General features: G+C 32.3%; 1 protein-coding gene across 19 annotated transcripts in view; it reads left to right on the top strand.

Annotated features, from left to right (window-relative positions):
• Positions 1-15,026, top strand: part of AUH (AU RNA binding methylglutaconyl-CoA hydratase) — a 149,971-nt gene that overhangs the window by 41,951 nt on the left and 92,994 nt on the right. For 16 of the 19 annotated variants that reach the window (XR_001598923.2, XM_016160486.2, XM_016160488.2 and 13 more), the window contains one exon: positions 4,691-4,777. The exons of the other annotated variants lie outside the window; for them this stretch is intronic. Coding sequence is in view for 15 of the 16 variants with exons in the window: in XM_016160486.2 (XP_016015972.2) it covers positions 4,691-4,777 (87 nt within the window). In the remaining variant the exon portion in view is untranslated. The remainder of the gene's footprint in view (positions 1-4,690; positions 4,778-15,026) is intronic. 19 annotated transcript variants of the gene reach the window in all.

The raw sequence follows: 15,026 nt of genomic DNA, 5'->3' as shown, positions 1-15,026 counted from the left end.
AAAATACATTGGTGGTTGCCTGGGGCTAGAGGCGGGAAGAGAGAGTGATTGCAAATGGGTATAAGGGATCTTTTTGTAATAATGGAAATATTTTAAAACTGAATTGTGATGATGTTTGTAGAACTCCGTAAATTTACTAAAAGTAATTGAATTGCATGCTTAAAATGACTGAATTTTATTGTATGTAAATTATACCTCAATAGGGATGTTAAGGAATGTGTTGAATTTTATCAAACTTTCCACACCTACTGAAAATTTGTATGATTTTCACCTTTTCTCCATTACTTTCATAAATTAAAAAATTTATTATTAAACCAGTCTTGAATCATGGACTGCATGTAACTCGGTCTTAATGTATTTTATTTGTTTTACTAGTAGGTATGATTTACTGATATTTTGTTCAGGAGTGTTTGAGAAAGGTTGGCCTGTCACTTTTTTTTCTTTTTCTTACAATGTTTTTATCAAATTTTTGTTTTTCTGTTCTCCATGTAAATGTTTATAAGGTTGATGTTAATTTTTTTTTTTTTTTATTAATGTTTGGAAAAATTTTGTCGGAGCCATATGGACAAGCAATTTTCTTTGTAGGAAAGTTTTTAATTACATATTCAATTTCTTTAATGTGTACTTGTGTTTTCAGATTTTCTGTTTTCTTAGTTTTAATAAGTTGTGTTATTCTAGGAATTTGTCCACTTCATGTGCTTTTTCAAATTTATTGGGTCAAGGTTGTTAATATTCTTTTAATATTTTAATATCTGTAAAGTCCTCGGTATATTTCTTCTTTTCATTCTTGATTTTGGGATTTGTGCCTTCTCTGATTGTGCATGACAAGTTGTACTAAAAAATCTATCATTTATTTATTTTTTTTTCAAAAACCGGCTTTGATTTTTCTCTTTTGCACATTTACTTTCTATTTCAAAAAGTTTGCTTTCATTTTGCTGTTTCTTCTAGTTTGAGATTTTTTCCTATCTCCTACTTCCTATTTCTTGAAAAGATGTTGTCCGATAAGGATATTAGCTTACTTGCTTTATCAGTTACTTCCAGGGGTCTGTTATAATCTACTGTGCTTGTAGATGTGTCAGTTTTTCTTTTTGGTTGTGTCCATTTTTGCTTTATATAGTTTCATGTCATCTTATTTTATGTATTCCAGTTTAGAATTCTTATGAATATTTTAGATCATATTTATTATTTTAAAATGACCCCCTAGCTTTAGTGATACTTCTTGCCTTAAGTCTCTTTTGTCAGAGATTTGATGACTGTACAAGTTTTCTTTTGGTGAGTGTTTGCTTGTTTTTCACCCTTTTACTTTAGCCATTTGTGCCCTTATGTTTTAAGGTATGTCTCAAGCAGCGGATAATAAGATTTTAAACTCTACTGTCATAATCTTCCTGAAGATCTCCATCTTTTTTTTTTTTTCTTTTTTTGGTGTGGGCCTTTAGTCTGTGTATATGTGTGTAAAATGCCTTTATCTCATCATTGTTTTTTGAAGTATGGGCTTGCTTAGTCTAGGATTCTAGATTGGTACTTATTTTCTTTCCTGCTTTAAAGATATCATTCATTTTCTGTTGAGAAGTTAGCTTGATGTCTGAATCGTGTTTTGGCAGCATCTAAGATTTTCTTTTTGATTTTGGTTTTCAGCAGTTAGTCTTGGTATGATTTTGTTTATCCTGTTTTATATTTAACCTTTAGAGATCTCAGCTGAAAGCCTAGAGTGTTCCTCCTTGGCAAGCCCTGAGCTCCAATTCTGTCTCCCATTGTTTAGAAACTTAAATTTTCTTTGAAGCCCTTTCATAGGCCAGCTGGCTTAGTAGTTCACCATTGCTTTCCCACAGCTATCTTAAATATTTTATCCAGTGTCTCCTGGAAGAATTGGTCTGATAATAAACTATGCCATCAGAGCTGGCGATGAAAGTCCATGCACTTTTTTTTTAAGATGAGCAATATTACAGAATTATTGTTGCTCATGGGAATGGTTCTTTAAAGAGGGATACTATTGATGATGCGAGCCTAGTAAGAGGATAATTGCTGAAATCATGATTCTGAAAGGAGTGTAATCTAGTGCATAAGGGCACAGTTGACCTCTATCATGAATTAATCCACCCATAGTCACAGGAGGGAAGGTAGAGTATGTGGGTTCAAATCGTGGTAGGTGGATAGATTTGGTGGTGGGCGCTAGTGGAATTTCTCTTCTGAATGCTTTTGTTTTCTTAGTAAATTGTATTGGGACTAAGTAGGAGGTTTTGAGGTTTGAGGAGAGACAGAAGTTACAAAATGGTCTGTAGATGAATAGGAGAGCAAATGGAGTAGGGGAATACAGTAGGATTGCTAGGCACCCTAAGGGCTCACCTGAGGTGAGTGAGTAGCCACGGACTTAGAGGATTTAAAATGTAAAAAGTAAATGCTTTTAAACATTTTGAAAAGTTAATTTAAAAAGAAAAACTAAAAATATTTGGCTTCAAATAAAACTTTGGATACTGTCATATAAAAAATTTATGGTCCCAGAAGGGATAAGGAGTGAAACTATATTTTTAGGTGGTTAACGTGGTTGCAGGGTGTGTTTCCAAGATAAAAATGGAAAGGAATATTAAAAATTTTCAAAAGTCCTGTCAAGGTCTCAGTACAAATGCGTAACATTCCTTGGATAAATGTAATTATTTCTAAAATAAACCTTTAATCTCAAACAAGTCCCACACCAATGTGTGCATAAGGCTTCACTCACATCTTCCAAAGCTCTGCACTGGGACCAGTGGGCAGCGAATGGGCCATGAGTCAAGACCAAACCTTGATTCCCTTTAGCTCCTAAGTCTCTAACCCGAGTGTGATTTTCAAAGCATACTGTGTGGTCACAGAGTCAGAATATTGGTGAAAACCCTCTTTGCAGCATTAGTTGCTGTGTTAAAGGTCATCCTCATGGCCAGAGGACTTGATGGATCCCATGATGTACTTACAGGAGCTTTTTCTGGATCAGCTCTTCTGGAGTCTCTGTCTATCTTCGCTTCATTACTTTGACCCCTCTTTCATCTAATTCCCTTCCTCATGTTGTACTACTTTATCTGCTTTTATTAACTAATATGTATTAGCCAATATATACTAACAACATTTTACATTCTCAATTTAAAATTATATTCTCAATGTTAAATGGCAGTGAGTTGAACCATTACTATTTTTTTTAACAAATACATCCTACTAGTTTAGAAAATTTGACCCTAATAATATTTTTCTTTCATGCTGTTTTAATAATTCTTGGAAAAATTAATTATGAAGATATATTAGGTATCTAAGACTAACATATTGAGTACCCACCACCTAACTTAAGTAGTACAATATTACAAAGAAGATTGATATCCTCTGTGCCCATTGCCAGTCCATCTTACTCCCTCATCTAGAAGTCACTACTAGTTGAATCTGATATTTATCATTTCCATGTATGTTTTATATCCCCAAAAAGTGTTCTTTTGTAAAAACTTATGTAATTGGTTATTATCCTGTGTTCTTTCTGTAATTATATATAATTATATATCCTTCCACATTTTTAGATTTACCCTTATTCATACTCTTCTATCACTTTCATGTGGCACATGTAACATTTCATTGTGTAATATGTCTCAGTTTAATTAAGAATCTTTAGATCGCTATTTAGGTTATTTCAGTTTTTTGCTGTTTTATGTATGTTCATTGAATGTTATTGTTCATATTTCCTTGGACATGTGTTTGAGAGATTTTCTATGGGGTGTGTGTGTGTGTGTGTGTGTTTATGTGTGTATACTTAAGAACTGATGGATTGTAGGGTTTGTGCTTTGTCAACTACAGTTCTCACTCCATAGGAAGTATGTGTGTTCTAACTGTCCAAACCTCAGCTGGTACTTGATATTATGTCTAGTCATGATTAACTTATAATGGACTAATAAGAGAGTAAGTAGCTGAGTGTATGTCTTCTATGCTGTAATTTTACTTCGTATTCTTTTTGTTTAAATGGAGACCTACCTTCCACAGATAGTTTAATTTTGTTAAAAAGAACGTTGAGCCACAGAGTAAATGATCTCTTAAAGAATTCTTTATATTTATTTTTCTCTATTCCAAAGTGATGATTCTGTGATAAAGTGATAATTACAAAATTGTCAGTTTGCTCATACTTTTAAAGCCAGTGATTCTCAGATGTGATCTGCAGTTATCAAGGCAGGCATTCATGAAATGATTTTCACAGCAGTAAGATTTGATTTGCCCTTTTCACTGGATTGACATTTGCACTGGTGGGACAAAAAGCAATCATGGGTAAAACTGCCAACATTTTTGCAAGAACCAAGGAAGTGGCATCAATCTGTAGTTATTTATGTTAACACAAATAGGTTCATTTGTATTTAAAATGAATAGTAAAACAATTTGTATTTTCAGTTTCTACTAGAATATTAAAACATATAATCTAAACAAAGTCTCTTACTCTTAAGAGTTTAAAGGGATCTTGATACCACAAAGTTTGAGAACCACTACTTTAAGCACATGGTAGATGTATGAACAAATATGTTCTTCTCCCTGATACTGGTCATGGAGAAGGAAAACTTAGGTAATATAATTTCTTTAACTGAAAAATTCAGTCATCTTTTATGTTATATATGAATTTTAAATAAATTTTCAATTTATTGTGTTAAAATTTTGTTTATAACTAGATTATACCTGTGAATAAAATACTTTGCAGGTGCTGACCTTAAGGAAAGAGTCAAAATGAATTCCAGTGAAGTTGGTCGTTTTGTATCGAAATCAAGGGCAGTAATAAATGAAATCGGTAAGCACAATTAAATTCTCCTTTCAGCATGCTGAAGATGACATTAAATGTCAGATTTAAAAAGTAGTACACTGTCAACTTTTAAAATTTGGCCAAAATACTTAGATAATCATGACCTATAGCTGGTTGTTGTAAAATAGATGTAATATATGTGATTTGATATTTGTGAAGAATAAAAAGGACTTCTATGGCCTATGAAGATAGCTATTAGAAAACAAAGAGAATAATTTGGCATAAGTCTTTAACTTAAAGTATATCTCTTAAATAATTCAGTTTGCAAACGTATTTATAGATTTGGATTTTTTTTGTTTTTTACACGAATAGGGTTGTACTATTTTCTTAGAATTATAGACCTATACATAATATTTGTATTATAGTACATACCAATCTAATTTATGATAAATACTTTTTAATGTATTGCCGAATGGTAATCCACAATATACTCTTATTCAAAATTTTAAGTTAGTTTTTCTTTTTAGTTCTATATTAGTGAACATTCATTTTGTTTTTGTTTTGTTTTCGTTATTTATAAACAAGCAGTGAATGTCTTTGTACGAAGTCTTTCAGAACATTAGGATATGTATTTATAGGATAAATTCAAAAACATGGAATTACAGTTCTAAATATCATGTGTTCATTTTACATTTTAATAAACTCTACCAGATTATATTCTAGATAGACTGTAATAATTTGTATTCCCATCAGTTATTTTTCTAGAGCAGTTCCAGTTCACATCAATATTGAGGGGAAGGTACAAAGATTTCTCATGTACTCCCTGCCTCCACATGTGATATACATAGCCTCTCCCATTTTCAACATTCTGCACCAGAGTGATAACATTTGTTAGAACTGATGAACTGATTTTGATACACTGTAATCATCCAAAATCCATAGTTTACTGTAGGGTTCACTCTTGGTGTTGGACATTCTGTAGGTTTGAATAAATGTAAAATGACATGTATCCATCATTATAGTATCATGCAGAGTATTTTTACTGCCCTAAAAATAAATCCCCTGTGCTTGGCCTAGTCATCCCCATTCTCCCTCTGGCAACCACTCTTTACTGTCTCCATAATTTTACATTTGTAGAATGTCATATAGTTGGAATCATACAGTTTGTAGCCTTTTCAAATTGGTTTCTTTCACTTAATAACATGCATTAAAGCTTTCTCCACGTATTTTTATGCCTTATTTTTAGTGCTGAATTATATTCCATTGTTTAGATGTACTACAATTTATCCATTCACTTACCAAAGGACGTCTCGGTTACTTACAAGTACTAGCAATTATGAATAAAGCTGCCGTAAACATCTGTGTGTAGGTTACTTTGTGGACATACATTTTCATTTCCTTTGGGTAAATACCAAGGAGCACAATTGCTGGATCATATGGCAAGAGAGTCTGTTTAGTTTTGTAAAAAAAACTGCCTGTCTTCAAGTAAACGTACCATTTTGCATTCCTACCAGCAATGAATGAGAGTTTCTGTTGTTCTGAATCCGTGTCAGCATTTGGTGGTGTCAGTTACTGATTCTGGCCATTCTTATGGGTGTGTAGTTGTGTCTCTTAATTTGCATTTCTCTGATCACATACGATGGGGAGCGTTTTTTAATTTGTTTACTTGCCATATCTTCTTCGGCGAGGTGTCTGTTGAGGCCTTTGACCCAGTTTTTGAGTTGCTTCTTACTGTTGAGTTTTAAGAATTCTTTGTATATTTTGGATAACAGCCCTTTATCAGTTGTGTCTTGCAAATATTTTCTTAAAATCTGTGGCTTATCTTCTCATTCTCTTGACATTATCTTTTGCAGAGCAGAAGTTTTTCATATTAATGAAGTCTAGCACAGTCATTTTCTCTTTTATGGATCATGTCTTCGGTGTTACACAGTAGTTTCTTCCTTATCTGCAGTTTCTCTTTGTGGTTTCAGTTACCTGTGGTCAGTCAGGGTCTAAAAATATTTAATGGAAAATTCCAAAAATAAGCAATTAATAAATTTAAATTGTACCATTCTAAATAGCATGATGAAATCTTGTGCCATCTCACTCTGTCCCACCTGGGATGTGAATCATCCCTTTGTTCAGTATATCCATGATATAGGATGTCCACTTATTAGTTACATAGTGGCTGTCTTGGTTATATCATGGTGCTGCAGTGTTTGATATTCATTTAATCCTTTTAGTAGTCTAAGGCTAAGTTGCTATCTTATTCACCTCACTTTATCTAATCACATAGGCAATGATTGTAACATCTCACATTACAAGAAGAAGGGTGAGTAGAGTACAGGTGATATTTTAACAGACCACATTCATATAACTTTTATTGTATATTATTATAATTGCTTTATTTTGTTATTCTGCTTAATGTGTTACTGTGTGTAACTTATAAATTAACTTCATTATAGGTTTGTACATACAGGAAAAATTATAGTATATGTAGGATTTGGTACGTACTTGCGGTTTCAGGCATCTGCTGAAAATACTGTGAAAATCATTATGGCAATGAATGTGAATTTTCTGTTTCAAGAACATAATATAGAATAGTCATGTAACTACTGAAGAATTGAATCAGTAGTTAAAAGTTTTTTTGACAGAAAGAAAAGTACCAGGCGGAATTTACACGTTAAATGATTAACATTTCTGTTGCTTTACCTAGCCTGTAAGGAACAGATTATTACAATCTTATTCAAACTTACTACAGAGCGTTAGAGTGAGAGTTCATTGCTAAACTTACTATTTCATTTCAGATCAGTATAACTTTCATACATAAACATGACAAAAACAACGAAGAAATAAAAAAAAGGAGCCAGTTTCACTTGTGAATATAGATAAAATCCAGTTGGTTTTAAAAAAAGACTAAATTGGATTTTCCTAGGAATAGAAGGAGGAGAGTGAGATTTCCATTTAAAAATATTATATTTAATTCACATTAGCCAATTAAAATAAAAGCATATGTTTTTCATAATAGATTAATGCAAAGAATTTGAGAGATGTCAAGTCTATTCACAGAAAAAGCTCATGGCAAAATGAGAATGGAAGGGAACTTCCTTAGCATGGTGAAAGGTATGTTTCTTAGTAGTAAAATGTAAAAGTCTCCTGAGTCAGGAAAAAGGCAGGAGACCGCCTCTGACCAGTCTGTTCAACATGGTTCTGAAAGTCCTGGCCTGTATTGGAAGACAAGAAATAGAAATAAAGTAATGATTGAAAAAGAAGAAATATAACACCATCCTTCTCAACTGATATGATTGTCTCTATCGAAAATCTAAGAGGATCAACAAGTGATTGGAAATGAGTGTCATAAGATAGCTGAATATAAGATCCATATTTAAAATTAATCAATTGGCTATCTTTATACCAGCACCAGACAAAAGATAGCAGTCAAAAAGATACCATTTATAGTTGGAACACAAATAGATTTAGAAATATATGCAAGCTATATGGGAAAAATTGTGAAATTTCATTTTAAGACGTTAAAAAAGAATTAAAAGGAAACACATTATTTCTTGAATAGGAAGATTCAGTATTAAAAAGAGGATTCTCACACATGATTCAATGTACAGATTCAATTTAATTACATTTGAATTCTCAGCATGAATTTTGTAAAGAATTGGAGCATAAAGAGGCCCCAAAATAGCCAAGCCTGCCTAGAGTAGAAAATGAGAGGTCTTACCATATCAGCACGTAAGACTTAGTTTAAAGATATAAAAATTAAGATGGTATATTGCTGGCTTTTGGATAGACAAATAGACCAGTAGAATGGAATACAGAACCCAAAACAGACCTACATAAGTAGGGGAACTGATACAGGACAGAGGATGTATTACGCAGCTGGGGGTCAGCAAAAACTTGACTTTGTTTTTGAAGTAAACTTTTATGATAGTGACAGTGAAAAATTTCTTAAATACAAAATACAACACTTCAAGGGAAAGCTTGAAAAATGCTACCAATTTAAATTTAAGAACATTTGTTTATTAAAAAATAAAGAAAGTAGAAAGAAAAGCCACGAATGAAAGAAAGTAGTTGAAACACAGAGCTGCCAAAGGATTCATCAATATGTACATGCATACATGAATCAACACATACAATCATATGTGCAGCCTGGAAGTCAATAAGACAACACAACAGAAAAACATGTTTTATACAAGAGGAAAGGAAATAGGAAGTAAACATGTGAAAAGGTGACCACCCTTTTTAGTAGTCATAGAAATGCAAATGGGATCACAATGGGATGCGAAGTAACATCTACCAGATTGACCAAAGATTCTTATGCCCGATATTACCAACAGTGAGGAAGTGGATCGCCAGGAAATTTCATACACTTCTAATGGGAGTATAAATTGATGTAACTGCATAGAAGAACAAGTATTGTCCTACAAAGTTGAACATCCACATTTCATAAGATGCAATAGTTCACTTTTTTTAGGAGTTACTTACCTAGAGGGATGACGTTAAAACTTTTTAGTAGACCCACGGTAAGAAGTATCTCCAATTTGGCCCAATAAACACATAGAAGTGGGTGGGTACCAAAAGTTGATGAAATAATAACCTTTCTTTGTATACTGCCTTTTGATACTACCTTATTTTTAAAAATTTCTAATGGATGGATTGCTATTTGGAATTTGAAACGGTTATATAGAAATTTCGCACACGTGTCCTAAGGAAACTTATACCAGGATATAAGAAAAAGATTTTATAGTAGCAATATTGTTAATAGTACAAAGGTGGAAACAACCAAATTTCAATGACAAGGGAATGAATAAATGATTTGAATATATTTGTAGAATTTGAAATAAATGAATAACTTACATGTAACAAATATGGCTAAATCTTTGAAATATATTGAATTAAAAACAATGTGATATAATTTTTTTATGGAACTAAAAGCATACAAAGCAGTATGTAGTTTAGAGTTAAGTAATTAAATCACATACACACTCAGGAAAAATGTAAGAATGATAACCAGACTTCACGGTGGTGATTCTTTGAGTTTGGGAAGGCAGGTGGAAGAACAGGAAGAACACATGGGTGGATAGGGTTTTAGTTCTGACTTAGTTAGTTTGATGATTTAAAGGAGTTTTTATTATTATGAGTCATTATACGTATATACTACATCTTTTCTTTACATTTGCCAAATGAGATCACATTGTTTTTAGAAAGATTTTTATATCTTGAGTTCTGTAAACATTTCTAGTGTTATGTCTTGAACAATTTTCTTTCTTTTCTTATTGTCTTTTTCTTATTTTCAAGGGAAGCAAGAATTCTAGATTTTTAGAAAATGTCTCATAATTTTAAGTTTTCATTTTCTTTCTTTTTTCTTTTTTTTAAGGGAGAGAGCAGAATTGGTTTATGGATCGGATTCTGCACACAAATCTCCAGCTTTCTTCTTGGTCCTTATCCACTAGTTCTCACACAGTTCATTTTTGCTAGAGAAGAGCTTCCTGGGTTAGAGAAATGGCTTGTCTTCTGGATATTAATGAATGCTAGTGGAAGAGGTTCCTGCATTGTACTCATGGCGCTGTTTCGTATATAGGTGTGTTTGTATGAACTCAAGACAATAGTTAAATTTTCAGGAATTTTATGAACTGGTTCTCAACAACCATAGTAATGGTAAAAATCAGGGTATGTTCTGTCTGTTTGATAACACTTTTTCCTCTGGCCTTCTGTTACATTTTCATTTTCTACAACCGGAGGATTTCTCTGAGATCTGAAGAGTGAATGGACTTTCTTCTTGGCTGTGCTGACTACTGTGTTCTGCTTGTTTTTAATGAAAGAAAGTCTGTAAGGACCTTAAAAGTACTGGATGCATTTGAAAGCTGTTCTTCTTTATTAAAATAGAGATCAGAAAGAAGTTCTATATTTTGTTTAGAGTCACTAACAATTCTTTACTATTCATGGCTTCTTAGAAAGCCTCTTCTTAAAAAATAACTCCAAAATCCTAGAACCATTTTTCATTCTTTGGCTCTTTTTAATATGTTTCATTCTAAAGAAATGGTGAATTCTCTGATTTCTAAAAGGTTTATCATTGTTACAAGTCTCCCCCGTGCCCTTCCCCTCCTCCTTTAAATATGGAATGTCTAGGTTGACAGCAGTAATGATTATTTATTAGGCAAGTCAGCACTGATGCACAGACATGAAATTATCCCGCTAATAACAGCTATTGTTTTTTAACTTACCACCCCTTCTCCAGCTGCATGAGGCGCACTTTTCTGTTTTTAACATGCAGCAGTGGGCACATCACAACTGGGACCACTATTGTGCAAATTAGGAATGTAGACTATGGAGAGCAGAGGTGTTAATTACCTATTGATGGCCAGTTTCATCTAATTAGATGATATTTCATAAAGAGCTAGAAAACATTTTTTAGAATTCTCAACTAGAAACTGGGGTGTAGAGGAAGAGGGCAGGCCCATTTGTCTAGTGTTGAAGCTTCAAAGAATTGCTACCTAATTATAGAGAAATATTTAAAATAGGTTTTCACTAGAATTTTAAATTGTGGAATCAAGTGTGATATGAGTATTTTTGTAAGTGATCTTCCACAGTTAATTCTTTAAAATGCCTGGCATTTCCAGCTTTTTTCTTTTTTTCTGATGAAATAAAAATTGTAAAAGCTTTAATGTAGCTATGTAAATACAGAGCTTAATTTGCATTGAAATACAGTTAATTATGTTAAAAGGGACAGATTACAAAATTCATCTATTTAACAAATATCTTTTTCTTAAGATTTTTTATACTATAAAGTTTTATAAAAGGAAATAATTTCATTTTGAAAGTTTTCAAATTCTCTGATTAGTTTTCTCTTATGTGATTGAAAATGTACTATTAATGCATTTTTCTATCAGAAGAAGCTGTCTCTCTCGGTCAAGTACATAGAAAATATTTTTGTACACAGAGTAAAAATACTTTATAAAAAATCTTAATGGGGTAAACCTCTTGAGTAGTCTATGCTTCTCATTTATTTTCATTCTTTAACATATTTTAGAATTTTAGAATTGAGACACTTGAATTTTAGAATTGAAAGACTCAAAGCAATATAAAATAAGTCACTGATAATTAAAAAAAGAAAGAAAAACCTATCACAATATAGTAGAAGCAAACTCACATCAAACTTTTATCTTGGCTGCCTTTCTGCAGAGGTTCGCTACTGGAATCTTAACTCTTTTCCTGCCCCAGCCTAGCTGACTTTGCACAAGAGAATATTCTTGCTGGAAGCTACATTATATTTCATAGTATAAAGTTGTTTTACTGTCAGAACATCGGCTCAGCTTAACATTCTTAAAGACTGTCACAAGATGTTTCGTTTTATTGTAGAAAAGTTAACATTTTATGTATTACCAAAATGTGGTGAACTTCTGTGAATCGTTTTGATATATGTTTATTGAGCCATATCATTTGAAAAATTTCTTGATTTGGAGGTCTCAGAAAATGTGGAATTCTATTCTTTACCTTCTGGTACTTTTCCTCTCTGTTGTGACAATACGGTGGTTTTTTTCTTACACTTGTACCTAATATCTAGCCTAGTAACTGGCACATGATAGGTCCCTGATTGAAAGGCTAAATTGATTAGGATCCTATTGGTGTAGACAAGTGAGCAAGTTTGTACTGCTTTCCTCTCATCTTCAGATGGATCCTTTCCTGGAATCCCTTTCTGTCTACCTCTACCTAAAATTCCAGAATCATACCTGTAGTGGTCTGAGTTTGATCTTCTCTCTTCCACCCAATTCATATTGCTCCCAGGATATGAGAATGATAGAATGATCATGGATTGAGTAGTTTGATTATTTGTAGTTAGTAAATTAGGATGTTTACTAGATATTTGCTAGATCTAAGTGGAAGATACAACTCAAAAGTTCAAGTTTGAAATGTGAAGGTAGTTGATGCCTAGAGGGTATCTAAGTGGAGATATCAGGCAGGCAACTAGGAATGAGTTGGGAATGTAGGCAAAGTAGTCTAGGCTCTAAATGGAAATTTGGGAGTCATCAGAATGTTGATGGTGTGCGAAGCCTTTATACTGTAAAGAAAAGACAGACAAATCTGATGACTCTTGAGGCATTATAATGTTTGAAGGCTGGAATGAAAAATAAAAACCAAAAAGGAGAATGTGCAAGTTCAGCCAAGGTAGGGAGGTAGGAAGGGAACACTGTTCTCAAAGCCAAGTAAAGAAGGGTTTTCATAGAGAAGGAGGATTTGATCAAAGGCTGCTGACAGGCCAAGTAAGATGAATGCTAAAGAATTGACTACTGGATTTTGCAAAATGGTCGGTCCTGGAGACTTTAACAAGTACCCTTTTGGAGAGGAGTGTTGGGGCATTGGGCAGCTGCTTCCTTGGCTGGCAGTTGATGAAAAAGCTCTACTACTTGGGAAATTTTGGGAAGCCTCCTATTCTTACTGTTGGCTTTTTGGTTTATGTCTATTTAGAAAAAAACTAGTTTTCAAAATTTACCCTGGTTATGGATGAGTACTTACCATAATTTGATTTCTTATAAATAAACTATAAATGAGAATATTTTGCAAGTTTTTCCTTAAAAATATGCATATACTTTTCTATAAAGCATAACATTTGATTTATGGCTTAATAATAGTCTCTGTGTAAGATTCAGAATTTTCAAATATGGATAAGGTATGAATGATTTTTTAAAGTGTTATATTTGTCACTTCACGGATTTAGTCATTATATTCTTTTTAATTACATAAAATGGTAAACTAAGAAATGTGCTTGTAAAAGTAAATTCATCTAGTATCTCATTTTAGAATTTAGAGATTCTTGAATAATCAATACGAAAGAGCCTACATAAATTCTAGGTATAGTTCTTTGAAGTTTCCCAATTGATTTAGAGGCATCTGATAATTATTCACAAAAAATTCAGAGATGATTGAGGTTTTAGAGTTTAATAGGTTATCAACATTATACAATTTGAAGCTCTTTCAGATATTTCACTTTTGTTTTACTTTATCTGAAATAAAGCTTATTCTGAAAATACTTATATCACAATAACTATTGATAGCTTATGCATTTATAATATTTGCTTTGCAGTTGCCTCCATGGTTATTTGACTTTTAGATGTGTTAAGAATTGTTTAGTAAATAACATTTCCAAAGTTTGCAGAATTGTCCTGAGATGTTTATGTTCACTGTAACTTTTTTGTTTTTGTTTTTTGAAGGTCAAGGAGATTTTTAAAATAATTAATTTAGTTAAATTGAATGCAATTCAGCATATATTTTACTTTCTGCCCCTCTAATTTGATGTAATAACAAGAAATTGGAAGTGCTGAATTACAGTATCTAATTCGATTGATAAAATACTCCAGGTAACTGTTTTCCAGGCAGTAACTTCCAGATCTCACTTTTAGTTTTCTTAACCTCTTGCTAAGAATGATGGAAAACTGACAATTATCTAGAAGCCTATTGTTTTCCTGTATGAGTTTTTAACATCTTTCACCTATTTAATCATAGTTTCAAATAGAGTTAAACATCGCAGTTTGCAACTTATGATCTCCTTTTCTTTTTGGAATTTTATTGCTTTTGCTGACTTTCATTGGGTGTTTTGTGAAAATTATACTGTTCTGCTAAATATAGCAGGCTTATCAGCTTAGCTCTGTCATCACAAAATATTATTCTGGAATATTCTAGAATTTAAAAAAACAAAGAAAGGAATTCTTTTTTGTATTTTTCATGTTTGTTAGCAAGAAATATCTGAATGTTTTATGTAAAAATTTAAAACACTTTTTAGCAGCTTTTCCCCATTCCCTTTTTTCCCACGTAAGTAATTATTGCTAATATGCTAATTTAATATGTATGTTTTTACACCTTCTCTTGGCTTTTACATGAATATATATTTGTATATACATTATAGATTATGTACAAACATCTATGAGAATAACCACATAAACAGGTTTTCATTGTTTCATTTTTGGAAATTTATAATTTTCTAGGAATGTATCCATTTCATTTAGATTTTCAAATGCATTGATATAAAGTCATTCATAATATTCTCTTATCTATTTAATGTCTGAAGAATCAACAGTAGTTTCCTCTTTTCATTCCTGATATTGGTTATTGGTGTCACCTCTCTCTTTTTTTCTTTGATCAGGCTCTCCAAGGCTTATCAGTTATGTTATATGTTTTAAAAAATCTGTTTTGGGCTTTAGCTATCCTGTTATTTTTGTTTTAAAATTCTATCCTGATTTTTATTAATTCCTTTTTATTTTCTTTAGGATTAATTTGCTGCTTTATTTTAAACTCATTAAGATAGATTTTTGTT

This window comes from Rousettus aegyptiacus, unplaced genomic scaffold (genome assembly GCF_014176215.1).
Source record: "Rousettus aegyptiacus isolate mRouAeg1 unplaced genomic scaffold, mRouAeg1.p scaffold_m13_p_3, whole genome shotgun sequence".
NCBI lineage: Eukaryota > Metazoa > Chordata > Mammalia > Chiroptera > Pteropodidae > Rousettus > Rousettus aegyptiacus.
The sequence above is the reverse complement of the archived record's forward strand: the minus strand, read 5'-3'. Positions and strand labels throughout refer to the sequence as shown.